At 54.4% G+C, this 24,853-nt stretch overlaps 2 protein-coding genes and 1 non-coding gene across 3 annotated transcripts in view; 2 read left to right on the top strand and 1 right to left on the bottom strand.

Annotated features, from left to right (window-relative positions):
• Window positions 1-8,158, bottom strand: part of Catsperd (cation channel sperm associated auxiliary subunit delta) — a 38,273-nt gene extending 30,115 nt beyond the window's left edge. Inside the window, exons 1-5 of the mRNA XM_004632965.2 lie at window positions 8,049-8,158; window positions 6,205-6,259; window positions 3,679-3,755; window positions 2,635-2,707; window positions 1,433-1,547 (exon numbers count right to left, since the gene is read on the bottom strand). Coding sequence (XP_004633022.1) covers window positions 1,433-1,547; window positions 2,635-2,707; window positions 3,679-3,755; window positions 6,205-6,259; window positions 8,049-8,125 — 397 coding nt within the window. The 5' untranslated portion in view covers window positions 8,126-8,158. The remainder of the gene's footprint in view (window positions 1-1,432; window positions 1,548-2,634; window positions 2,708-3,678; window positions 3,756-6,204; window positions 6,260-8,048) is intronic.
• A 544-nt stretch (window positions 8,159-8,702) lies between these two features.
• Lonp1 (lon peptidase 1, mitochondrial) lies at window positions 8,703-24,764 on the top strand. Its single transcript, XM_004632780.2, has 17 exons — window positions 8,703-9,199; window positions 12,285-12,373; window positions 13,346-13,465; window positions 14,016-14,247; window positions 16,032-16,093; window positions 16,437-16,566; window positions 16,887-16,970; window positions 18,306-18,526; window positions 20,015-20,153; window positions 20,813-20,991; window positions 21,685-21,772; window positions 22,013-22,252; window positions 22,867-23,007; window positions 23,093-23,258; window positions 23,589-23,806; window positions 23,886-24,050; window positions 24,458-24,764. Exons 1-17 carry the CDS (start codon window positions 8,783-8,785, stop codon window positions 24,638-24,640), a joined length of 2,874 nt encoding a protein of 957 aa, XP_004632837.2. The 5' UTR covers window positions 8,703-8,782; the 3' UTR covers window positions 24,641-24,764.
• Window positions 11,059-11,164, top strand: LOC111817172. Its single transcript, XR_002821432.1, has one exon. It is a non-coding gene; the product is annotated as a U6 spliceosomal RNA (small nuclear RNA).
• Window positions 24,765-24,853: the final 89 nt, after the last annotated feature.

The raw sequence follows: 24,853 nt of genomic DNA, 5'->3' as shown, positions 1-24,853 counted from the left end.
TTCCTTCCTTCCTTCCTTCCTTCCTTCCTTCCTTCCTTCCTTCCTTCCTTTCTTTTTAGTACAGGGTCTACAGTTCCTCAATGCATAGATCGGACTGGTGATTCTCCTGTTTTCAACCTCTCAAGGGCCGGGATTACAGGTGTGCACCACCAACCCAGTATCAATTGCCATCTCAGCACCCCACCCCGTGGGCGGGGCCGCACAGCACTCTGGGGATTAAACCATGGCCGCTGAGCTCTGCCTAGGCAGGCGCTTGAGTCCCCGGAGCTATCAGGCCGGCCCTTGGTTTGCTTACTTGATGCCTTTTTTTTTGGGGGGGGGTGGACTCCGAATGCCTTAGGGGCAGGTTTGGCTGGCTGGAGTTGTGGGGATCGAACCACAGCAACCTGAGCCTGACTGCTTTGTTGAAGCAGCAACTTAAAGAACTGAGCTTATACCAGGAATCGAACTCAGCACCTTGTGTTTGTCAGGCAGGCGCTGTTTGCTTGTTTGAGACAGGGCCTCACTATGTACTTCGGGCTGGCCTCGGACTCACTGCAGAGCCCACGCTGGGCTCCAACTGTGGGGATCCTCCTGTTCAGCCTCTCAAATGCTGGGGCCACAGCTGTTTGCTACCAGACAGCTCCAGGCAGGCTTCTGTGTCTCTTAGCTAGGACCCCAGACAGAGCCCCAAGGTGTCTCCCGTATTTGATGGGGTTGGGGGCCATTTTCATTTGTATTTTAAAAGGCAAAGTGATATCCAGGGCCTAAAACCTAAGTAGGGAGTATCAATAACTATACTTCCAAAATCAATAACTTCTTGTATATTGGCTAAACTAGTAAAAAAGCCAAAATACACAAGCATTGATCAAAATGTACAGTAGATGTTTATATTTTTAATTTTTATTACAGTAAAATACATTGTCCTGAACCCCCTTCAAAATACCCCCCAAGGCTGGGGAGATGGCTCAGTGGAATAAGTGCTTCCCAGGCAAGCGCAAGGGTGTGAGTTCAATCCCCAGTTCCACAAAAAAACCCCAAAAAACCCTTCAAACACAGTTATGCCTTCTTCTTCAGCTGCTTCTGCTTCCGATTCCTCTTCCTCTTCTTCCCCTTCCCCTTCCTCTCCCTCCTTTTTTGCTGTACCGGAAATAGAACTCGGGACCTTGCACTTGCCAGGCAGGCACTTATGCCCCTGAGCAATCTCCCCGGCAAATATATTTTTTTAAATTTAAATAATCACCGTGGGGCTGGTGAGATGGCTCAGTGGTCTAAAGCACCTACTTAAAACAAGCTTAGCAAAGCCCAGGGACCACGGTTCAATCCCCCAGCACCACATGCCAGCCAGCCCACCCCCCTGGTGGGCTGAGCTGCCCCCCTTCCACAAATAAATAAAATTTTTTTAAAAAATTGTTTAAATAATCACTGTAACTTTGGATCCCCCGGTACGCACCCGTGGATGCATTCCAGATGCCAGCAGTGTAGTCGTACGTGTACACTTTCTGATTCACCACCAGCAGCAGCTGCGAGCCTGCAAAATGTGCGGACGTCACTTCCGGCTGGCCAACCTAGAAAGGACAGGAAGTTTGACAACAGCCCGCTGCACCATGCTCACCTTAGATTCAGACGGCGGCCGGGCAGGACCTGCGTCCAGAAACCTCCTGCCAGCAAGCGTGGGCTGGCTTTCAAACAACTGGGGCTGGTGGGGAGCAACATCTGGGGGTTGTGACTGGTGATGCCGGATGCACCCGCGGTTTCTCCACCTTACTCAGAGCCCGTCTGAGAGCACAGCCTCTGAGATGACGGTGCTCTCTGAGCGTATTTACGGTCTGTGATCACAGGGCAGGAATTTCCTTAGGCTTGGCAGGGAAACTTCTCAAGACAGTAACTGAAAGGGTGCATCGTCTCTTTGCTTCAAGACACTTTGGGAATGGCTTGAAATTATTGCAGGCAAAGCCAGACAGCGTCTGATTTATCAACATAATACTCTTCCTTCCCAGGTAAGGAAGAGTACTCGGCAGCCATTCTGGTCCCTCTTTTTCAATTAAAAAAAAAAAAAAAAAAAACAAAAAAACATTTTGGAGTAGGGATAGAAGAAGACTAGCCCTTCTTTTGGCTTAGAAATTGTTTCTTAAAACTAAATCTTTGAAAGAGTGATAGGCCCATAAATAGATGAATAGATAAATAACGTGGTATTTCTATGCAATGGAGTACTACACAGTCATAAAGAAGGGGGCAGTGGAGTCATTTGTAGGAAAATAGATGCACCTTGAGACCGTAATGCTGAATGAACTTGGATGCAGGTTAATTATCACATGGCTTCTCTTATATAAGAAACCCAACATAAATAATCCAAGGAGCAAAATAAAAGCAAGATGATAGGACACAGGGAACCAGGCTCTATGGCCACGGGAAGTGGGGTGGCGGGCAAGGAAGGCAAGGGCGAGTAAAAATTACTCCATATGTGCGCGCTCCTGCTCCCCAAGATGAACGCAATGATTATGTTAATAAGAGACAATTTAAAAAAGTGCTTCTTAATGTCTTTTACTTGTAGAATAACCTAAAACTAGCAAAGGCAGACTAGTTGGGATTTTCCTGACTACATGGCCCATCACTTATCCTGAGCAGCCTGCAAGCGCTTCCTGAAGTAGTTACCATCATGGAGGTAGGGATGGTGAGTGGGAAGAGGCTGCTCGAGAAGTCATCTGTCGTGAAGAAGACGCGCTGCCTGGAATGAAGAACACAGCTAAGTCAGGGTGATGGGGGGGAGGGAGGGAGACGGAGAGGGAGGGAGGGAGGGAGGGAGAGGGAGGGAGAGAGGCAGGGAGGGAGAGAGAGGGAGAGAGAGAGAGTTCTCAAAATTCCATTCCCCCCCAAAAAAAAAAATAAAAATAAAAGAAAATAAAAAAAAATTCCATTCCCGTGAAATTTCTCTTTCGTTAGGGACCTTTTCACATGCATTCTGGTTTTTGTGTTTTTGTTTTTTTGTTTGTTTGTTTTTGCAGAACCAGGGATTGAACTCAGGTCCTTGTGCTTGCCAGGGAAGCTCTTATTCCACTGAGCCATCTCCCTGGGCCTCACATGCATTCTGTATTTGCTTATTTTACAGAAACAAACCTCTACTATGGGTTTTTGAAGTGACATTGTTTTAAGACAGCGAATACTCCAGGGCTGCCCAGATAGCGCAGTGGACTAAAGCACCTGCTTAGGCAGCGAGCAGTTGCTGGGGATCAATCCCTGGGGCGTGCTGAGGGCGACTGAGACTGGGCGTGGTGGCGCGCACCTGTAATCCCAGCACTTGGGAGGCTGAACACAGGAGGATCACTATGAGTCTGATCTGCACAGTGAGACCCTGGAGACCTTGGTCTAAATACATTAAAAAAAAAAAAAAAAAAGTCTTTAAGGTGTTCACTCCGACCTCAACAGCATCCACCTGAGTTTTTATAAAAGATATTTAGAAGGCATTGGGGGTTGGCGGATGCCCGGGTGTGGCACTGCAGGAGCCACGCTGTCCTTTTCTTAGTGCCTTTACCTTCTGGTGTGTCATCCCCTTCCTTCCGGCCCTAGACCCCCGACTATAGGTGCCCTGCCGGGTGCAGCAAGCAATGCGTATCTGGCTCATGTTTGCTGGTGACTAAATGAGCGAAAATCTAAGTTTCCAGAGAAATGGAAGAAAACAGTACATAAACTGCCACTTACCCTAAATATATTGCTGTAGTTTTCTTACATGGATGTTTAATCAGGCATGTTGTCATAGATGGAAAATACAGGGAATCCTAGAAAGAGAATTGCAAAATTTTAATACAATTATGAACAATAAACAGCTAATGAGAACAGTTTTCTAACGGATGATGTTACAAATGCAAAGAGTGAGCTGGGTGTGGTGGCGCACACCTGTACTCCCAACCCTCAGGAGGGCTGAGGCAGGAGGATCACTGTGAGTTTGAGACCAGCCTGGGCTGCAAAGTGAGTTCAAAACCAGTCTGAACTGCACAGTGAGGCCCACAAAAAAAAAATTAAAAAAGAGTGAAATCTGAATTACATAGGTGGTTTCTTCCTGTTCTTTTGTTTCATTTTTGTTTTGAGACAAGGTGCTTGCTGTGTTGTTTAAGCTGCCCTCCAACTCATGGGGCAAAGAGAGTCTCCTGCCTCAGCCTCCCAAGTTGCTGGGCCCCACAGGTGCATGGCACCATGCTGGGCTTCACTTCTTATTGGTCATACCAGATGGAACCTCTGGGGGGAGCTGCGGAGGTCGTCCTCTGGAGCCTTGTGTTCTCTATCTAGCGTCAAACCCGCAAGGGAATGCTTCACAGCACAGCGTCTTTTGAGACGCGGCTGGCCTAGAACTCCACCTGCTGCCCAGGCTACGCTGCTGCAACTCGCGGTTCTCCCCTGCCTCTGCTTCTCTGGTGCTGGGCGTACAGGGGTGTGTTACCAGGCTCAGTTCTTGTCGCATTTTAACCCTATATATGTTACTGTTTTCAGATGACTGCTAGCTGGGCACGGACACTTACGCCCGCTGTCACAGCTGCCCGGATGCCGCGGTAGGAGACTCGCCTGAGCTCAGGAGCTCGAGGCTGGCCTGGGTCACACGGTGAAACCCTATCTCAAAACAACAACAACGAAACAAAACACCCCACAGGTATTAGTGGCTTGGAGGAGAGGCCAGAGGATGAAGCATCCTGGTGCTAACATGTGGGAGACTAGAGACTCTAGCATTTAGAAACCCAGACCCTACTCTGAACTTGTGGGATGTAAACAAGAGACGCCCTTGAACTGATCGGAACTTTTCCCTACACACTGGGAGCATGTGCTGGCTCACATGACTTCGCCTGCCGCGCTGTGCCGTGTAAGCAAAGCTATAGGGTTTGCTTCCGATGTGACTGCTTTGAAAAATCTCCACCAGCTGGGGCGGCAACATGCATCTGTGATCCCAGCACTAGGGAGGCTGAGGCAGGAGGATTGCCACAAGTTTGAGAATAGCCTGGGCTACATAGTGAGACTGTTTGAAAGAAAAGATCTCCACCAGCTGGGGTTTGGTGACCCTTACCTATTGTCATGGTTGGGGTTTTGTGCACCGGTAACAATATAATATGGGACACATTTCATATTATTTTATCAGGAATCATCCAAGAATCATATAACAGTCCAGGAAATCTGTCCATACACTAAATACTAAAGAATCCAGCTGAGGGCCTGGATCCTAATATCCTACATGAATTGAGCTGAAGACCTAGAACCCATCACAGCGCCTCCCACAAGTCCAGCTGGAGGCCTAGAGCCCACGACAATGTCTCACGCAGGCCTGTTTCACAGATCCGCGCTAGGAAGGCCCAAAGGTCACAGTGGTGGGAGCCAGGAAGTCTATGCCAGCGGGGTGAAGGGTCTGCCAGCAGCTGAGGGATCTGCACCGGAGCCAGGAAGCGACGCTCAAGGTGAGCACCAGGGCTCCCCCAAAGGCACCACAGCCATCCTCAGCAGCAGCGAGGTCCCGGGCTCCTCCGGCGATGAGGAAAGCCGAGTTCCCATCAGGAAAGCCAACATGACAAACTTGTCCATGAGGCTGAGCAAGGTACCACCACAGCCAGCAATGGTTCTCAATTTGTTTTTCATCAATATGGGAATGACAAATCCTTAAAGGCCAATTAATTTTAAGGACTGAAGCACGCAGTGTTCTTAAGTTCCTGACATATTACTGGCACCCAAGAAACACTCAGAAGTGTGCTGTAGTGGTGTGTGCCTGTAATCCTAGCGCTCTAGAGGCTGACACAGGAGGACTGCTGAGAGCTCCAGGCCACCCTGGGCTACAGGCTATAGTGAGTTCAAGGCCAGCCTGCACTGCAGAGCGAGACCCTAACTAAAAAACAAATAAACAAAAACAAAACAGCAGGAAAAGTGAAGAAAAGGAATTCTGGATCAGGGATATAGCTCAGCAGCACAAGTGCTGGCTTGACAAGTGTAAGGCCCTGAGTTCAATTTCTGATAGAAGGAGGAGGAAGGGGGGAGAGGGGAGGAGGCGGTGGCGGAGGAAGCAGCGGAGGAAGAAGAAGAAGAGGAAGAAAGAAGAAGAAAAAGAAGAAGAAGAAGAAGAAGAAGAAGAAGAAGAAGAAGAAGAAGAAGAAGAAGAAGAAGAAGAAGAAGAAGAAGAAGAAGAAAGAAGTTGTTCTAGCAAATGTTCTGATTGTTCATTAGATAAGTGAGGGAAAATTGTGGGTAACCACTTACCCCATGGACTTGGTGTTCACCACTGAACACTTTTCCTGTTCTCACTTTTTGAACACTAGATGAAAGTGACAAGAGAAACAATTTGTCAATTTTTATTGAGTATTTTAGTATGCCTCTTTCTACCAGATAGCCTCTGGTCAAACTATCGAACTATGAAGTACCTGTTTTACTTTGTTTTATTTTGTTCTCTGAGACAGGGACTTCCTAGGTAGTTCAGGCTGCCCTTGAGCTCACTATGGAGCCCAGGTTGGCCTTGAACTCTCAGCAATCCTCTTGTCTCAGCCTCCCGGGTGCTGGGATTAGAGGTTTGTGCCACGATGCCAGGGACCACAGATGCTCAAAGCATCCTGCTGGGGGAACCAGAGTGGGGAAATGGAAGAATCGGATACAAGCTATCAGTTCAGATCTTCAGAGAAAAAAACCTCAATCTCTACCTATGAGCTATGTGTCTTTCTGTAAGTGTGTCTTGAATTTCCCTGGGTCTGTTTTCACATGGTAAAAAAAGATAAAGGCATCTCTACCCTAAAGTTTTCAGGATAAATATTTATTGAGAACACTGAAGTATCCTTGATGCACACTGTTGGTACACGGTAACAAACAGGTCCCAGCTGAATGTAACAGTTAAGGTTGTTTGTGAAGGCAGGCACTGGCTTGGCCACCTGCTTGACCCTCACGGTACTTTCTACACATATCCACTAACCTAACCTTTACTACTATCTGAAATATACGGGCTGAAGAGTTAAATCAAGTGTGCATTTCAGGGCCGGAGGTGCAGTTCAGTGGTAGAATGCTTGTGTAACCTGTGGGAGGTCCCGAGTTCTATCTCCAGCACAAAAACAAGTAACAGAAAGTCTACATTTTTATAGAACAATATTCCAGTGACAGCAAATAAAAGAAACAATTTGTTAAAAAGGGGGGGGGCACACCTATAATCCCAGCACTTGGGAGGCTGAGGCAGGAGGATCCTTGGGAGTTGGAGATCAGCCTAGGCTATAAAGTGAGCTCAAGGCCAGCCTGAACTGCATAGTGAGATGCTATCTCAAAAGACAAAAATAAATAAATATTAAAAAATAAATAACACCAATTAGTGATAGCAAAGGGCAGCTCTGGGAACAGAAAATAGATAGGAGAGGTGGGTGTGGTGATGCATCCATTATCCCAGCACTCTGGCAGAAGCAGAAAGATCACAACTTGAAGCCCACCATTGGCGACTTTAGCAAGACCCTGTGCCAAAACAAAAAATAAAAAGGTCTGGGGTACCCAGGCCGCGGTTCAATTTCCAGCAATAAGATTTTTTTTTTTTTTTTTAAGCAATAAGATTTTTTAAAAAGGTAAGCAGGTGCCACAAGTGGACTGAGGTGGCCTGGCTTGCAGCTCTGAGCGCAGGGGCAGACCAGCGGTTTCCAGATCCCCAGGGGCCTCCTGCCAACGCCTGGGGCCTTTTGCGAGTAATGGCAAGGGATGGGGAGGACGTTCTCTCAGGACCTAAAAGTCGGAGACCAGAGACGGTGCTAAACGTGGTGCAATGCACAGCACAGCTCCTGGCAGAAGTTAATCCGACCCCAGATGTGAGCAACGAGGGGCTTCGAGGGTGGCTTCCCTCAGAGAACCAGGGAGGGCAAGGACAAGGTGAGATCATTCAGTGATAGGAGGACAGCAGGGCAAAGTCTAGGCTGGGATGACAGGTCGGAGCCAGGCCCAGGTCCTGACGCGGAAATGGGACTCCACGTTGGAATAAGCGACAGGGAGGCAGCGACCGATGCCCACAAAGAGCGAAGCCGAGCCTCAAGCGCTTCAACTCCAGGAGTCTGCAGCCCCCTCCCATGCAGGGAGGGCAGCCCCACCGGCACAGCGGCTGCGCTCCAACCGGCGGCCAGAGCCCAATGGTCGCCGCCACCGCTATCAACATAGACGCCAGCATCGAGTATCTCGGGTAGTCTGGAGTCCACGCAGATCATCAACCGCCGAAGTCGCCGCACAGTCTGAGCGCGCGCACCGAGCAGTCCCTAAATCCCCCGCCAGCCGGGCCCGCGGGGCACTGAGCGCGCCGCACCCCTTGCGCATGCGCAGTTGTGTGCCAGCCTGCACCGGCTCCAAAGCTGAACCCGAGCCAAGCAGGCGCACGAGGCCGTCCGCGCGACGTGTACAACGCGAGCATGCGTATTCTGTTTCTTGGGAAGCCCGAATCTAACCACACACCCTAAGAATTTGAGTGTGTTCCTTCCACCGGCGTGCCTAAACGTGGGCAAAAGGCAACGCTCAAGTTTTCAGAGGCCGAGCTTGTGGCAGTACCAATCCAGTGGTGCTGGTGCGTGCCCACAATTTTCCACGTGACTCGAAGGGGTCTAGAGCGCTATAGCTGGACGGCAGAGGAAAGGCGGGTCGAGAAGGAGTTCAGACCCTCTCCCGCCGCCTCGCCGTCCGCGCCCACCGAGTCTCTGCCCTGAGCCGGTACACTGGAGAGGCCGGCCCCCCGACCACACCCCTTCGAGCCGCGGCACGCGCCGGGCGTCACGTGCGCCCCAGCAGGAGAAGCGGAAGTGACGTCAGTGCCGTGCGCCGCCAGTATGGCCGGGCCATGGCGGCGAGCACAGGCTACGCGCGTCTTTGGGCCGCGGCGAGGTGCTGGGCACTGCGGCGGCCGCTCTTGGGGCGGCTCCCGACTACGACTGGAGCATGGTTACCGAGAGGCCGCCGAGCCTGCGACGCCACATCTCCTTGGGTGCTTTGGGGCCGCGGGCCGGCCACCGCGAGCCAGTGGCGAGGGCTTTGGGAAGCGAGCAGCCGCGGCGGCGGTGCGTTCTCGGGAGGCGACGATGCCTCCGAAGGCGGCGCGGAGGAAGGGTCCGGGGCCGTGGGGGGCGGCACAGGTGGCGGGGAAGGCCCAGTCATTACGGCGCTCACGCCCATGACGATCCCGGACGTGTTCCCGCACTTGCCGCTTATCGCCATCAGCCGCAATCCGGTGTTCCCGCGCTTTATCAAGATTGTCGAGGTAATGAGTGCCCCCGCCTCGGCCTCGGCCTCGGCCTCCCCACCTCTGCCAGCAAAAGGTTAGCGCCTTAGTGCTTCAGAACTTTATCGGAGACGAACTCTCGAAATGTCTCGAGTTCGAATCCTTGTCTGCTTAGCACGAGCTTGGTGCGCTTGAGCCAAAGTTCCCCCGCCCCCCTTTTGTGTACCTTAGGATCGGATGAGAGGGAATGAATTTAGAACTATCCCCTTGAGAGTCCTGGTGATAAAAATCCGGAAGGGACCAGAGGCAGTGTTGGGATCCGCTTACTTTCTTGCGGACGTCTATAAACGTTTTTTGTAACACTCCCTTAGGCGACAGTTTGAGAGCCTGTGGAGCCAGATTGATTCCTTCCTTAAACAAGTGTGCCTGTGACAGCCAGCCGGAGATAAATTTTTGCCTTTGTAACTTACTTTCTAGGTTGAGAAGGGCAGTAGTTATAACCTGAAATCAGATCTCGAGGAACGGTACTAGAGACTGGAGGGAGGTGGGCAGAGAACGTGATTTAGTCGTTCAGTATTGCATATAACAGGCATGGAAGATCCAGTTCTAAACAAGTCACACACACTCCCTAGCCTAAGAAGCTTACGTCTTGGTGAACGAGACCGTGAACTAATAGGACCCTGGCAGAGTAGGAGCTCAGAGGGGGAAGGGAAGCCACAGGGTGATGTAACAGTGAGAAATCAGTGAGTGCAAGGAATGTGAATTTGGGAGGAAATAACCTTCATGCCTTCTCCCCCGCCTCACTGCCGTGTTTGAACAACAAAAACAATCTTTTAGAATCTCCTGTGGAACCTTAAGGTCATAAAAGAGAAAAGTTAGCAGTGAGCTATATGAGCAAGGTCACAGTGCGTCAGCCTCTGTGCTCACCCTCCAGCTTTTTTTTTTTTTTTGCTCCAGCCTCTGCTAAATAAACCCCCAAGGATCTCTTGGCTGGGCAAAGGACTCGTTGGAGGGGCAGCAGGCCAGGAGTGTGCAGGGCCTGCGCCCCCTCTGCCTCTTCTCCCCACGGCTGTGTCTCAAGGATCCCAAGGCCTGGCCCTTGGTGTTGCAGTGATTGCACAGGTTTACTCCAGAGCCAGACCAGTCAGCTAGTCATTCTTCATGACCTTCATTTTCTCCTGTGTGAAATAGACAGTGAAGCAGTGTGTTCTTTCTTGGAGCTGCTGTGGAAGTTACGTGAGGTCCTGTGTATGAAGGATTTGTAACTGCCGGGCACTCACTTTGCCTAAGGAATACGTTGCTGCTTTCTCCCCAGGGGAAAGTTATCACTAGCCTCTTCCTTGTGTGAGTCCCGTGGCACGGTGTTCATGGAAGACATTTACGGTATTTCAGAATGGCCCTGGATGCCTTTGCCCGTGCTGCACCTCTACTTCCCCTCTACAGCAGTCATCTTAAACCTCCCACCCTAGGCTTCTGGGGCTAGCCTGGAGTGATATCAGAAATGTTCTGAGAGGGCCAGGGATAGAGTTCAGTGGCATAAGCACCTGCCTGGCAAGCGCAAGGTCCCAAGTTTGGTCCCTGGTACCACCAGGAAAAAAGTTTCCTTTGAGCCAGCCTGATAGCTCAGCAGACTAAAGTGCTTGCTCAGGCAGAGCACAGCGGCCCGGTTTCAGTCTCCAACATGCCATGCTGGTCCCACCCCCAGGGCGCGCTTAGATGGTGTTTGAGACTGGGTGTGATGGCACATGCCTGTAATACCAGCACTTGGGAGTCTGAAAACAGGAGGTTTGCTACAAGTCTGATCTGTGTAGTGAGACCCTGAGCACCCTGTAGACCCTGTTGACCCTGCAGACCCTGTCCTAAATACAGAAAAAAAAATGTTCTGAGAATGTTCCAATGTGATCACTTCTGTAGCACATACACTAAAGTTGGAACAGTGCAGAGGAGATTAGCATGACCCCTGCACAAGGATGACACGCAAAAACTGAAGCATTCCATAGTTTTCAAGCGCCAAAGGGGGGTGTGCAGTGAGATAGCTCGGCAGACTGAAGCGTCTGCTTAGGCAAGCACAGGGGCCATGGTTTGAACCCCGGCACCACATGCTGGCAAGCCCCGCCCCCAGGGTGGTCTGAGCCAGCCACAGAGTCCAAGCGTGGTAGCACACGCCTGTAATCCCAGCGCTGGGGAGGCTGAAAACAGGATCACTGAGTTGAAGCTGCAGAGTAATACCCTAAAACAACTGAATATTTTTAAACAATAAAAAAAAGAATGTTTTGTCGTCCTGGGGGTTCTGAACATCAGTGAATAGCACCTGGGTGTTACATAGTTTTATCTGAAGATTGGAGAAAGTTACCAATGCTGGTGCCGAGCCATGTTTGAGTTATAACATGTTAGTGTTGTCCTTAGTTTAAGAAGAACAGCAGAATGTTTGAGCTTTCAAACTGAAACATTTCAGGTGCATATCTGTAATCCCAGCACTTGGGAGGCTGAGGCAGGAGGAGCACTTCGAGTTCAAGGCCAGCCTGAGCTCCCAACGTGAGCTATATAGTGAAAGCCTGTTGCAAAAAAACCCACAAATTTTTTAAAACTGATGTACATCTGTCATCCCAGTACCCTAGGAGGCTGTGGAAGGATTGCAAGTTCGAGCCCAGCTTGTGTAACTTAGTCAAGCGCTTATCCTACTGAGCCATCTCCCCGACCCCATAGCTTGTGTAACTTAGAAACCTGTCTCAAAGATTAAAAAGGACAGGGGATGTAGCTCGGTGCAAAGGCCCTAGGTTCAGTCCCCAGTACTACAGCAAGACAAGACCCTTGCCCCTACAACAGGTATAGGAGAGAGATTTATTTTTTTGTTTCTAGCCATTTGTCTACTTTGAACTTTCTTTGGGGAGGAAAGGGGAAGGATCCCTAAAGAATATAAGTAGTTACTAGTCAATGTTGCCTCACCCTAGCCCCTGCCTTGTCTCTTTTTTTTTTTTTTTTTTTTCTAGTTTAGTGTTCCCTGGACCTCCTGGGTCAGATTAGCATGTCTCCAGAGAATGATCTAGAAAACTCTAGAACCACTGTCAGTTTCCCAGCTAGACCATGTACCCTGCATTTCACTTTGGGGTCATTGTCATGCTAGGTTAAAAATAAGAAGTTGGTTGAGCTGCTAAGAAGGAAGGTTCGACTTGCCCAGCCCTATGTCGGCGTCTTTCTAAAGAGAGATGACAAGTAAGTGTCATTTTTCCTTCCTCCCTTCACTGAAGCCACCCTAGCTCACCACAGCCCTGCACTGTAGTGTAACAGTACTTGGGATCTTCTTGCCTTGATGAAAAAGGCCGAGAGCTGGGGCCTTGCACTCTGAGGATGGGCATCGTAGCTCCTGTGTTAAACCAGCAGTCCCCAGCCTCTTTAGCACCACGGATTGCCTGGAAGACACTTTCACACAGCCATGGTGGGAAGTGGCTTGGTTCCTTTCTTCCATTAGCATATGTTCGTGGTGTGTGCTACAGTGATTCCGTCCCCAGTGCTAGACCTCCATCCCAGCGCCCCCTCAGGTCGCCAGGCCTGTTCTCTAAGGAGTCACAGCCTACTGCCTGCACATGGGAAGTTCACAGCAGGGCCTCGCTAGAGAATAGAGAATCGAAAGCCCTGATGGTCTGGAAGGAGGCGGAGCTCAGGTGGTGACAGAGCCTCGGGGAAATCCAGAAGCTCTGCCCCGCTGCCTGCCACCTGCTTCCAGCTCCATGGCTCCTTTGCCAGCCAGACTGCTGTGCAGGGTTCCATCCCCCTGTACCACAAAGGAAGAAGCACGCGTGGGGGAGATGAACCTGAAGCTGTTAGAATTCAGATGCCCTAAAGCTGCTTCTGAGTAGAGCTGGCAAGGTGATGAGCGGGGCTGGCGTTTGTTTGCCTCGACTCCAGGTAGCGACTCGTTCCACTTCTAGATCACAAGGTGCTTGTATCCAAGCAGGCACTGCCACAGAGAGTGGAAGGAAATCAGTCTCATCCGGGTCCCTTCCTCATGGCTGACTTATCTAGGAGCTGTCTGTGTGCTGTGCCCTGGTGACAGGCCAGAGCTGGCACGGCTCTGCCAGGAGCCCAGGAAGTGGCTGTTAGGCTTGTTCTTCCTCCCTCTTCCCTCTCAGCCTGAGATGTCCGTCGGTGAGGTGGTGCTGACACCTTTGTGTTCCTGTCCTTCAGCAATGAGTCTGATGTGGTTGAAAGCCTGGATGAGATCTACCACACGGGCACGTTTGCCCAGATCCACGAGATGCAGGACCTTGGGGACAAGCTGCGCATGATCGTTACGGGACATAGAAGGTGTGTGGGCGGCAGCATATGGGGCCTAAGGACGTGCCCTGGGAAGGAGCTGACCCCTGCGCCCCATGTCCCTCCACCTACCCACCTGGTCAGACCTGTGGTTTGTCACTAACACTGAAGCCAGTGCTGGGGACAGAGGGGGAGATACAGCAAGTTTGCCGGGTGTGGTGGTCAACACCTGTCATCACAACTACTTGGGAGGCTGAGGCAGGGGGGCTGCAGATTTGGCCAGTTTGCAGTTTCCAAATGAAAAGGGCTGGGGCTGTAGCTATGTGCAAAAGCCCTGGCTCAAGCGCAGCCCAGGCAACTTAGACTATCTTAAAAAGGGTTGGGGAGGTAGCCCAGCACTCCCTGGGTTCAATCCTCAGGACAACCCAAAAAAGTAGAAGGCATGTGGGTTTCTAGCAGGAGCCCCTGGTGGAGAAGATCCTGGCTGTGGACTGGCAGCTCAGTGCCCAGTTGTGGCCCCGTGGCTGCTCCCCGCCCCCCTCCCCCGTGTTAGTGACTAGAACCCAGGTGGGCCTTCACCTGGGCCCTGCTCCCGCACCAGGATCCACATCAGCAGACAGCTGGAGGTGGAGCCCGAGGAGGCCGAGCTGGAGAACAAACAGAAGCCCCGCAGGAAGGCCAAGCGGGGCAAGAAGGAGGCGGAGGATGAGCTAAGCCCCAGGCCCCCACGGGAGGTGGGACAGGAGCCTGCCACAGAGACCCCCGGGGAGGTGCTCATGGTAGAAGTGGAGAATGTGGCCCACGAAGACTTTCAGGTCACGGAAGAAGTGAAAGTAAGTCTCTACCAGTGCTGTGCGGGGCCCCGGAGTAGCATCACAGGCTGGGCGGGTGTGCCCAGCTCTTCTGAGATAAGTGATGTCCTTCCCCGCAGCCTTTGCAGGAGTGCCTGGGAGGTAAAGGCCATCCACTGGGGCCTCACTGCTTAGGACGAGGCGAGGGTTTGAGTCAAGGTCTCGTCCCAGCACCTCCCCTTGTGCCCAGGCAGTGGAGAGAGGAAAGAAGGAGATGGAACAGTCTCTGGCTACCCCACTGCCCACCCTGGGCCATCCTGCCTTCTCTCAGTTGGCAGGTTTCCATAAAAGGCCTACGATGTGTCAGCTCCGTGGCACGGGCCTGATCTCAGCCGCCTTGCAGAGGGGAACATGCCAGGTGGCAGCAGTGGCTCTGGTCTGACCATCTTGGTCACTGTGACCTGGTGCTTTGTCAAGAGAGACTGTGGGTACTAGGGATATAGCTCGGTGGCATAGCACCTGCCTGGCAAGCATGAGGTCTTACGTTTGATTTTTGGTGCCAAAAATAAAAGACCCTTGGTGGGGGTTATTGCTTCTGTACATTAGTGATGTTTGCCTTGGCCTTGCTAGGCCAGGTCTGGTGGAAGTGGTTCACCCATTTTGCACCCTCCCCGCCTTGTGGCAGTTGAGTGTGTCAGTGGCCCGAGGCAGTCAAGGAGCAAGATGGAAATTTCATTTAGTTTTAACTAATTTAAATGTAGAGCCAGGTGTGTGGTGCACGCCTATCCCAGCGCTCAGGAGGCTGAGGCAGGAGGATCATTTTGCGAGTTCCAGACTAGCCTGGGCTGCAAAATGAGCTCAAGGTCCACTGAACTGCATAGTGAGACTGTCTAAGAAGAAAATACATATGTGTACGTAGAGAGTGACCATGACTTTGCTGCACTGGGCAGCAGGCTTCAGTGTCTCTTGTGAGAGCCCTGCAGGGAGGAAAAAACCAGAGAGGGGACTCGGGTGCCGTGAGATTTGGAGACCCCAAGACAGTGTGCTCTTTTATTTTTGAGACACGGTCTCACTAATTTTCCTAGACTGGATTTAAACTTGTGATCCTTGGGGCTGGGGAGATGGCGCAAGGGCCTGAGTTTAATCCCTGGTTCCACAAAAAATAAAATAAAAATAAAAAAATAAACTTATGATCCTCTTCCTTAGCCTTCTGGGCTGCTGGGAGGACAGAGGGCTTCTTGGTAGGGCAGGCGCCAGCACCCCCAGCTGACCAGCTCTGGCTGCTCATGCAGAGCCACCCGGTTAGGGCCGGGACCGGACGGCAGCTCGAGGGCGGGTTGTGTTGCAGTGCAGCGTTGCTGCAGTGGGCTCCCAGGCTCCTGGCACTTCAGTGTCCCAGCTCAAGGCATCAGTATTGCCTCACTGATTTTCCAAAAGGTCATTGCACCTGGCCCTCTGCCAGCTACAAGGAAGGTTGAAACAGGAGGCCGCAAGTTCCAGCCCAGCTTAGGCATGTAGCCATGTCTCACAATAAAGGGGTGAGGTAGAGCTGAGTGCTGAGCATTTGCTTAGCAGGCCTGAGGCCCTGGGTTCATTGCCAGCACCAGGAGAAGAAAGGGAGGAAAGAAAGAATGAATACAGGATGGAAAGAAGATAGCCTCCACTTCTTCCTAAGAGTGCTCCTGTTGACAGGCTCAGCAGATGGTTCTTGGCCCCTGGTGCCCATGTCCCTGTCCTCCCCTGCCTCCCTTTGGTCTTCAAGGGGTCGATGCCAGACAGCTGGGTGGTAGGGGTGTGCTGGTGACAGCATGGTGTCTGCTCCTTAGGCACTGACTGCGGAGATCGTGAAGACCATCCGGGACATCATCGCCTTGAACCCACTGTACAGGTCGGAGTTCACAGCTGGGCAGACAGGGATTTCCTCAGGGTGCCATCCCGGCAGGGAACAGGGCAAGGGGCTGGGCTCCATGCTGGGCCTCTGCTGTGGAACTGTCCACACTGCACATTACTGGTTTCTTGAGGGAGTGCGGCAGAGTCACCATGTCACCTAGTTTGCAGGGGCCACAGGCGTTGTCTGTAGGCTCACATCAACAGACTCTGTCCCAAACTTGGAAGCCTGAGGCAGCACAGCTGGTTGCCACCAGTGTCCCCAGGGCCCTTCCCAGAGCTGCCAGGGAATAGGACACCAGGACCTGGGTCCAGCACCCCTGCCCCCATGCTGTTCCCCACAGAGAGTCGGTGCTGCAGATGATGCAGGCAGGCCAGCGGGTGGTGGACAACCCCATCTACCTGAGTGACATGGGCGCCGCGCTCACCGGGGCCGAGTCCCATGAGCTGCAGGACGTCCTGGAGGAGACCAATGTGAGTGCGTTCCGTGTGTGGGCTTGAGCTCCGCCGCTGCTCCTGGCTGTGGCGCGCAGTACCCATTAGTCCTAGTCCATCTGCCCAGCTTCGGGTGGCTTCCTGGTGGTCCCTGCATGTGTGGCACTATCCTCACCTCGGGTTGATCGCTGGGCTGGTGTGTGGGTGTCCCCTGCTCCTAGCCATGCTGTGAACAGTGGGTCCCCAGGGTGGCAGCCCCATGGGTGTTCCTGATGTGGGGTGGGGGTGAGTTTACTGCAGGTGCCCTGCCAGCTGTTTGCAGTCACTGGCTCTTCATGCTCCTGAACCCCTCTCCGCAGATTCCCAAGCGGCTGTACAAGGCACTGTCCCTCCTGAAGAAGGAGTTTGAGCTCAGCAAACTGCAGCAGCGCCTGGGCAGGGAGGTGAGGGGGCGGGGCCGGAAGGGGCGGGGTAAGAGCTCTGGGGGTGTGGCCAGGATGCTTGGCTGCACCAGGCTGTCCCACCCTGGGCAGCCGGAGCTTGGAGCCAGACGTATAAACTGATGGGGTTGAAACCCTCATGCATGTGGGGAAGACGTCACCATCTGGATTGAACTCAGGACCCTGTGCTTGCCAGGGAAGCAGTTATTCTACCGAGCCATCTCCCTGGCCCCTGTATTTTGAGTTTGGAGCTAGGATCTTACTGTCACCGAGGATGATCTGGAATTCTTAGGGTGTTGTGAGCCTTCTCCCTAGCTTCCTGGGTGGTGTGACCATAGGCACCTGCCAGTGTCGGTCGTCTGCCTCTTGCCGCACATACTCTGCTGCTTTTGCTCTGACTGGTGAAACCTAGGAGCGGACTTATGACTACAGGCCTAGTGCCCTGGTGCTCCCGGAGAGGGCCTGGCCTTTGCAGCTCCAAGGAGAGCATTTCTTGGCCTCTGCTACCGTGTGATGTAGCATGGAGATCAGGACCTGGCGGGGCAAGGTTGAAGTGTTTTTCACCCTCCACCCTTGGGACCCACTTGTCGGATTTGAGTCATCTATGGTCAGCCTAGATTGCCAGCTGCCCGCTGGCTTTGAACTCTAGGTCCTTCTGCTTCAGACTTCAGAGTACCTGGGTTGACAGGAGTGCACTGGCTCCTCCATCTGTCTGTAACCCACATCACCCCTTCACCGGCTGTTTTCCAGACTTAACTTGCTTTTCCAGGGTTGTTTTTTTTTTTAGTGCGGGAGATTTAACTCACAACTTTGTGCTTGCCATTCAGACACTTATGCCTTTTAGCTTTAAGACAGCTTTGAATACCATCTTTAATTGGGAAACCTTGCATGCTTGGCCATGGACATGTGAGCCCTAGGGAGCTGGAGTGGGAGACCTTGTTGTCCTGCACCCTTATCTCAGAGGAGAAGGAGGGGGCCCAGCACTGTCAGGATCTTGGGAAGCAGGTCCTCCCACAGCATCCGGGCCACTAGCTGCTCTGGCAGCACAGCTGGTAAAGGGGTGATGTGGGTTACAGACAGATGGAGGAGCCAGTGCACTCCTGTCAACCCAGTTACTCTGAAGTCTGAAGCAGGAGGACCTAGAGTTCAAAGCCAGCGGGCAGCTGTATCTGAGAAGATGTAAAGGGCTGTAGTTGGAGCTCAGTAATCAAGTGAAGCCTTGTACTCAGCCCAGTGTGGCAGAAGAAAAAAGATGGCAGGGGCCAGCCCTGCGCACGAGCTGCCCTCCTGATGTGCACCCCAGCAGGCACCTGACCCGGCCTGCTTTCCCTCGTGCAGGTGGAGGAGAAGATCAAGCAGACGCATCGCAAGTACCTGCTGCAGGAGCAACTGAAGATCATCAAGAAGGAGCTGGGCCTGGAGAAGGACGACAAGGATGCCATCGAGGAGAAGTTCCGTGAGCGGCTGCGGGAGCTGGTGGTGCCCAAGCACGTCATGGACGTGGTGGACGAGGAGCTCAGCAAGCTGGGGCTGCTGGACAACCACTCCTCTGAGTTCAAGTGAGCACCATGCCTCTTGTGACCTCTGGTGGCCGGGCCAGGAGAGCGAGTCCCTTGTTTGGTGCGTCCTAAGTACTAGGCATGTGTCAGCCACCTTTCAGCATAGAACTTGCCCCGGTCACCCCCACTGTACAGAAGGCAAAATCAGGGCTCCCACCCCAAAGCCCCTACAGTTCCCTTGTGGGGAAGCTTAGGAGCATCCTGCTGTGGCTGTGAGAGCCATCATCTTGGTGTCCTGAACACTGTCACTTCACATTCTTGGGAGTCTGCAGTCCATGTGGTCCTCATCCAGGCATGGGCAGCCCTTCCCTGGGGAGAGCCCAGGCCTCATCTCTGCTCCTAGCGGTGCCGGTAACCCTCCACTTGCAGCCCCTTCCTGCATCTGCAGAGGTGGCAGTGTGGTATCCCCTGACCCTTCTGCGTGCCACTAGCAGGGCCCTGTGAGGATATTGGGCCCTAGATCGTGTGGCCTAGACCCAGGGACTTGTGCATGCTGGGCTCGTGGTCAGGCCACACGCTCACTATTTTTAAATTTTGAAATAGTGTCTCACTAAGGTGCCTAAGTGGGCCTTGAGCTTGCAGCCCTCACGCCTCAGCCTCCCAAGAAGCTGGGATGACAGACACATGCCACCACTCCCCTGGCTCACCAGGGTGCTTATGCCCCTTGGCAGAGACCCTTATGCTGTGTGAGGTGCCATATTCACAGGTCATAGGGTCTTGTGTCCCCCATACCTCAGCCTACTAGAGCCAGGCAGGCGCCTGCTGGCTTAGGCAGTGCCCTCTAGGATGTGCCTACCCAGCCTCAGAGTTTGTGTGGTTCTGTGTGACAGGGTCTGTCCCCAGGTCCTGGGCAACCATGGGACGCACCCACTCTGTTGCACCACCTCAGACCATGTTCTCCAGCCCTGGGCAGCCCCATGACCCCAAGATGCTCACGGCAGCTTCCACAGCTACCAGCTAGGATCGGTCTCCACAGAGCAGCCCAAGGCTCTGCAGCCCAGGGCTTGTTCTGTCCTCAGTGTCCTTGATAGGGACGTCATGTGTCCCTGGAGCAAGTGCTCTGTGTGGGTGGCCTGATGGGCCTGTGTGATCCAGGCCCTGTAGCCTCTCCCCATTCCTCCTGTGTGCGCGTCAGAGAGTTACCTTGGTGGCCTTGTGTCCTTGAACTCCTGCTACCTGGCACCAGCTCCCTCAGGCTCCTTGTAGGAGTTCTCACCCTAAGAGAAGAGCTCTCTGTGCCCCTGTGGCCAGGTTTGCCCATATCCCAAGCTGCCACCACTCCAAGTGCCAGGTCCCCACTTGAGGGTTGGTCTGGTGGCCCTTGCATCTGGTGCAGTGAGCCCAAGGTGTGGCCCTGCCATCTTTCTGCCAGAGCAGGGTCCAGCCCTGGCCACTCAGCTGACCAGTGTCATTGCATGGGTTCTGCCCTCAATGCAGTTACCCCACTGTGCGATGAACTACTCACCAGCTCTTCCTGTCCTGGTGCAGTGTCACCCGCAACTACCTGGACTGGCTCACGTCCATCCCATGGGGCAGGCACAGTGACGAGAACCTGGACCTGAGCCGAGCGCAGGCGGTGCTGGAGGAGGACCACTACGGCATGGAGGATGTCAAGAAGCGCATCCTGGTGAGGCCGCGCTGCCCAGCAGGCAGTGGGGTTAGGAGGGGCAGGGTGCATGTGGCCTGGGTTTTGCTGCGGGGCAGTCAGCGTGAGCAGGCTGTCAGGGTTCCTGTCTCCAAGCCACTATGCCATGAGAGGTTCCCATGCTCACAAGCCTCTCTGGCCCCAGCTGCCCTGTAAAGGCCCTGTATTCCAGCACTGTTACCAGACTGTTGAGTCGCCTGTGCCTGAATTCTGAGGGCACACCCATCTGTGTCCTTGGCCACAGCCTGTTGAGGTCAGGGTTTATGTGGAGCTGTGGGTCAGTGCTGAGGAGCCCCTGGCAGGTTTGTGGGGCTTAGGCAGGGGCTAAGTTGCTACGTGAGGGTCCCAGCTGAGAGACTGTTGCAGGCCCTTGGCATCCCCAGACAGTCCATGGGACCAGCCACTATATGACACAGGGGACCTCAGGAGCTGGGTGGGTAGCAGGAGCCAGTGGGGCCAGGACCAGGGCCCAAGGCACTGGCTGAGGGAGGTGTGCTGTGAGTCATCCGGACAGCACTGGCGCCTAGTTGCCTCTCCCCCCATGGTAAGCGCCTGCTTGGCCTGGGTGGCTCCTTGGGGACAAGGCTGAGCCTGCCTGCAGCCCCTCACCCTGGCTACACCCACTGATCCTCTGCCCTCAGGAGTTCATCGCTGTCAGCCAGCTCCGCCGCTCCACCCAGGGCAAGATCCTTTGCTTCTACGGCCCTCCTGGCGTGGGCAAGACCAGCATTGCCCGCTCCATCGCTCGCGCCCTCAATCGCGAGTACTTCCGTTTCAGCGTTGGGGGCATGACTGATGTGGCCGAGATCAAGGGGCACAGGTGGGTGCCATCCGGTCCTCCCTGCTGACTCATCTCACCTCAGCCTCCCTGTCAGGCTTTGCAATTAGTTAGAATGCTCTGGTTGCCCCACCCCCACCCCCACAGCTGCACTCCCTGGGCACAGAACTGAATATCTAGGTGTTGGACATGAGGCTGGCTGAGTGCAGGTGCTCCGTGGCCTTCTGTCCTCACACATGTACACCCCCCTTCTGATTTCCGCTCCCCCTTTTGCTACTTTTTGAGGTAGGGTGTCATGTAGGTCAGGGAGGTCTCTAGGTCACTGTAGTTTGTGCTGGCCAGAACTCACAGTGATCATCCTCAGTTGCTGAGTGCTGCTGGGACTACAGGTGGTGCCCCCACGCCACAGCTCCTGTCTTCCGTAGCTGTGGCTTTAGCACAGGGCCACAGGATATGCAGAGGGTGGGCAAAATGCTGGGGCCTCCCGTCCTCAGCAGCACCAGCCCCAATGCGAAGTTCCAGGCCCAGCTGCCCCTGGCCCTGTCTGAGCTGGGTGCTGGGGACTGTGGGTTAGGCATGTTCCCCTCTGTGGCACGTGTGTGTGGGTGCTACTGGGGCTGGGACGCGGATCTCCCCATCACCTCCAAGCCACCTAGGGGTGTGGGTCATGCAGTGCAGAGGTGTGGGTGGTGGCTGGGCTCCTAAGGGGCTCCTAACTTGTCTGTGCACCCCCAGGCGGACCTACGTGGGTGCCATGCCCGGGAAGATCATTCAGTGCCTCAAGAAGACCAAGACAGAGAACCCCTTGGTGCTGATAGATGAGGTAGCCCTCAGGTGGAGCACGCACGCTCCCGGGGGACGTGTCCAAGGCCTTGCCCTCCCAGGCAGTGGTCCACACCCCTGCCTAGGCAACTTAGTGACTGAGCCATTCCCTGTCTCAGGACTTGCAGTGTGTGTAGGGGTGTGGCTTCAGTTCCTCAGTACCAGGGAAAACGCCACGGTGCTGGCGGGAATGATGTAAAAGGCGGTGTCCTCAGCCCTGGTCTTCCTGTCGCTGCCCTAGGTGGACAAGATTGGGCGTGGCTACCAGGGGGATCCGTCATCAGCACTGCTGGAGCTGTTGGACCCTGAGCAGAATGCCAACTTCCTGGACCACTACCTGGATGTACCTGTGGACCTGTCCAAAGTGCTATTCATCTGCACAGCCAATGTCACCGACACCATCCCTGAGCCACTGCGTGACCGCATGGAGATGATCAATGTGTCTGGCTATGTGGCCCAGGAAAAGCTGGCCATTGCAGAGGTGCTCTGTTCACTGGGTGGGCACACCACTGGTGGGCCCGCCTGTCTGGGTCCCAGCCACCTCCCTGCAGGGGCATGGCACAAAGGTGGCCTCTACCCCCTGGGCACTCCTAGGCCTCTCACACCAGCCACCATCAAGGCCTAGGGTGGGTCCTTCCTGCTCTGGCCCTGGGAATCTCTGACCTGGGATTCCCCAGCTGGGTGTGGGGGAGGAGCTAGCCTGTACCCTTCTTCTCTAGGCCTGAGTCTGTCCCTCCTCACTTCCCAGAGGGCTGAGCTTCAAGGTGCTGGGACAGGAGGGGAGAAACAGAGGACCTGTCCCAGCATGGATAGGTGGCTCTGTGCCTGCATTTAGAGTGCCCTCAGCCACACCAGCAGGGTGCAGGGCTGCCTTGTAGGAAGTGCTGGAAGGCTGTGGGTAGGGGGCTCAGTCCAGGGAGCAGGGAGGTCCTCTTGGAGCAAGTAGCATCATGGTGACAGGTGGGGCAGGAAGTGGACCCAGGTGCAGGGTACAGCATGGGCCAAAGGCCTAAGGACAAGTGGCACCGTGAGCCCTGGCTCCCTATGGGTCTCCTTCCTGGGCCCTGCACTGACCCTGGTGCTCCCTGCCCACAGCGCTACCTGGTGCCGCAGGCGCGGGCTCTGTGTGGTCTGGACGAGAGCAGGGCGCGGCTGTCGGCCGCCGTGCTGACACTGCTCATCAAGCAGTACTGCCGCGAGAGCGGGGTGCGCAATCTGCAGAAGCAGGTGGAGAAGGTGAGCAGCGCCCTGGCCCCAGCCCGGGGTCCCCAGCTGTGGGCCCACATCGCAGCCCACATGCCCTCCTGCCCACCTGGCCCAGGTGCTGCGCAAGGCGGCCTACAAGATTGTGAGTGGTGAGGCCGAGTCGGTGGAGGTGACGCCCGAAAACCTGCAGGACTTCGTGGGCAAGCCTGTGTTCACGGTGGAGCGCATGTATGATGCCACGCCGCCTGGTGTCGTCATGGGCCTGGCCTGGACCGCCATGGGTGAGCTGGGTTGTCACACTGGGGACCTACACTGCCCCTGCCTCACAGTTCCAGCCTCCCCTCTGGTGGATGGCTTTGATCACCGTCCCACCCTGCCAAGGGGCAATGTGGAGAGGGGCCCATGGGCTTGGGGCTGACAGGAGAGAGGTGTGGCCTTGGGGGTCGACTCCTGCACTGGCTGGGGAGGCCTTCAGCATGAAGCATTGCAGACAGCCGGAAGATGAGAGCGCTGGCACCTGACGGGTGCAGGGGAGGCTGTGTCCTGGCTGTGCCATCCTGCGAGGCGTCTGGGGCAATGTGGAGGATCAGACTCCTGCACCTGTCTCCCAGGAGGCTCCACGTTGTTTGTTGAGACGTCACTGAGACGGCCACGTGACAGGGACAGCAAGGAGAACAAGGATGGCTCCCTGGAGGTGACAGGCCAACTGGGGGAGGTGATGAAGGAGAGTGCCCGCATTGCCTACACTTTCGCAAGGGCCTTCCTAATGCAGCGCGACCCCAGCAACGACTACCTGGTGACCTCACACATCCACCTGCATGTGCCTGAGGTCAGTCCTGGCCCTGTCCTGCCGCGCCCCCCCCCCCCCTTGTGGCCATGGCCACAGCTGCAGCCTGCTGTTCCTTTAGGGTGCTACCCCCAAGGATGGACCCAGTGCTGGCTGCACCATTGTCACGGCCCTGCTGTCTCTGGCCCTGGACCGGCCTGTGCGGCAGGACCTGGCCATGACAGGTGAAGTGTCCCTCACAGGCAAGATCCTGCCTGTGGGTGGCATCAAGGAGAAGACGATTGCGGTGAGTGTCCCCAGTCACCACCTCCACCCAGGCTGCTGGGTAACAAGAGGCAGAGTACATCAGGCCCCACCTCAGTGACACCCACAGAAGAGTTGCCCTCAGCCTGGTGCAAGGATCTGGCACTATGAACTAGGGGTTTCAGGGGCCCATGACACTTGCAAAGCTGAGGTAGCAGGATGAAGCTATCTGGCCAGGACAGGCAAAGAATAGCCATGTCATGGAAGGACTTGTGTGCAACAGGAAGGGCTCAGGGAACCTGTCGGGGGAGGTAGAGCCAAGCAGGCTGGGCTGCCCAGCGGGGAGCATCCACTGGGTGCTGTGTGCGTGGGGCAAGCCCTGCACCACGGGGGCCTGTGGCTTTGGAAGGGCCCACAGCCTGCCCACCTGAGCTGCCGTCCCACCCCCAGGCCAAGCGCGCAGGCGTGACCTGCATCATCCTCCCTGAGGAGAACAAGAAGGACTACTACGACCTGGCGGATTTCATCACCGAGGGCCTGGAGGTGCACTTTGTGGAGCACTACAACCAGGTCTTCGACATTGCCTTCCCCATCCCTGAGCAACACGCAGAGGCCCTGGCCGTCGAGCGGTGATGCCACTGGGCACTGCGAGCCAGAAGGAAACTGTAGTGGGACACCAGCCTGGGTCCATCGTCCCCTGGACCAGACTGTGGCCAAATCATGGAGCTGTCTAATCATGAGTAAAGCATTTTCAGTATCTGCGACTGTTGCCGTGTCTGCGTCCAATGAGGAGTGGGGTGTGGCCAGTGGGGGGACAGAAGACACCACGCAGAACTTTCTGCAAAG

Source organism: Octodon degus, unplaced genomic scaffold (assembly GCF_000260255.1).
Source record: "Octodon degus isolate 3935 unplaced genomic scaffold, OctDeg1.0 scaffold00050, whole genome shotgun sequence".
Lineage (NCBI taxonomy): Eukaryota > Metazoa > Chordata > Mammalia > Rodentia > Octodontidae > Octodon > Octodon degus.
Note: the sequence above shows the minus strand (reverse complement) of the source record. Positions and strands in the feature narration are given on the sequence as shown.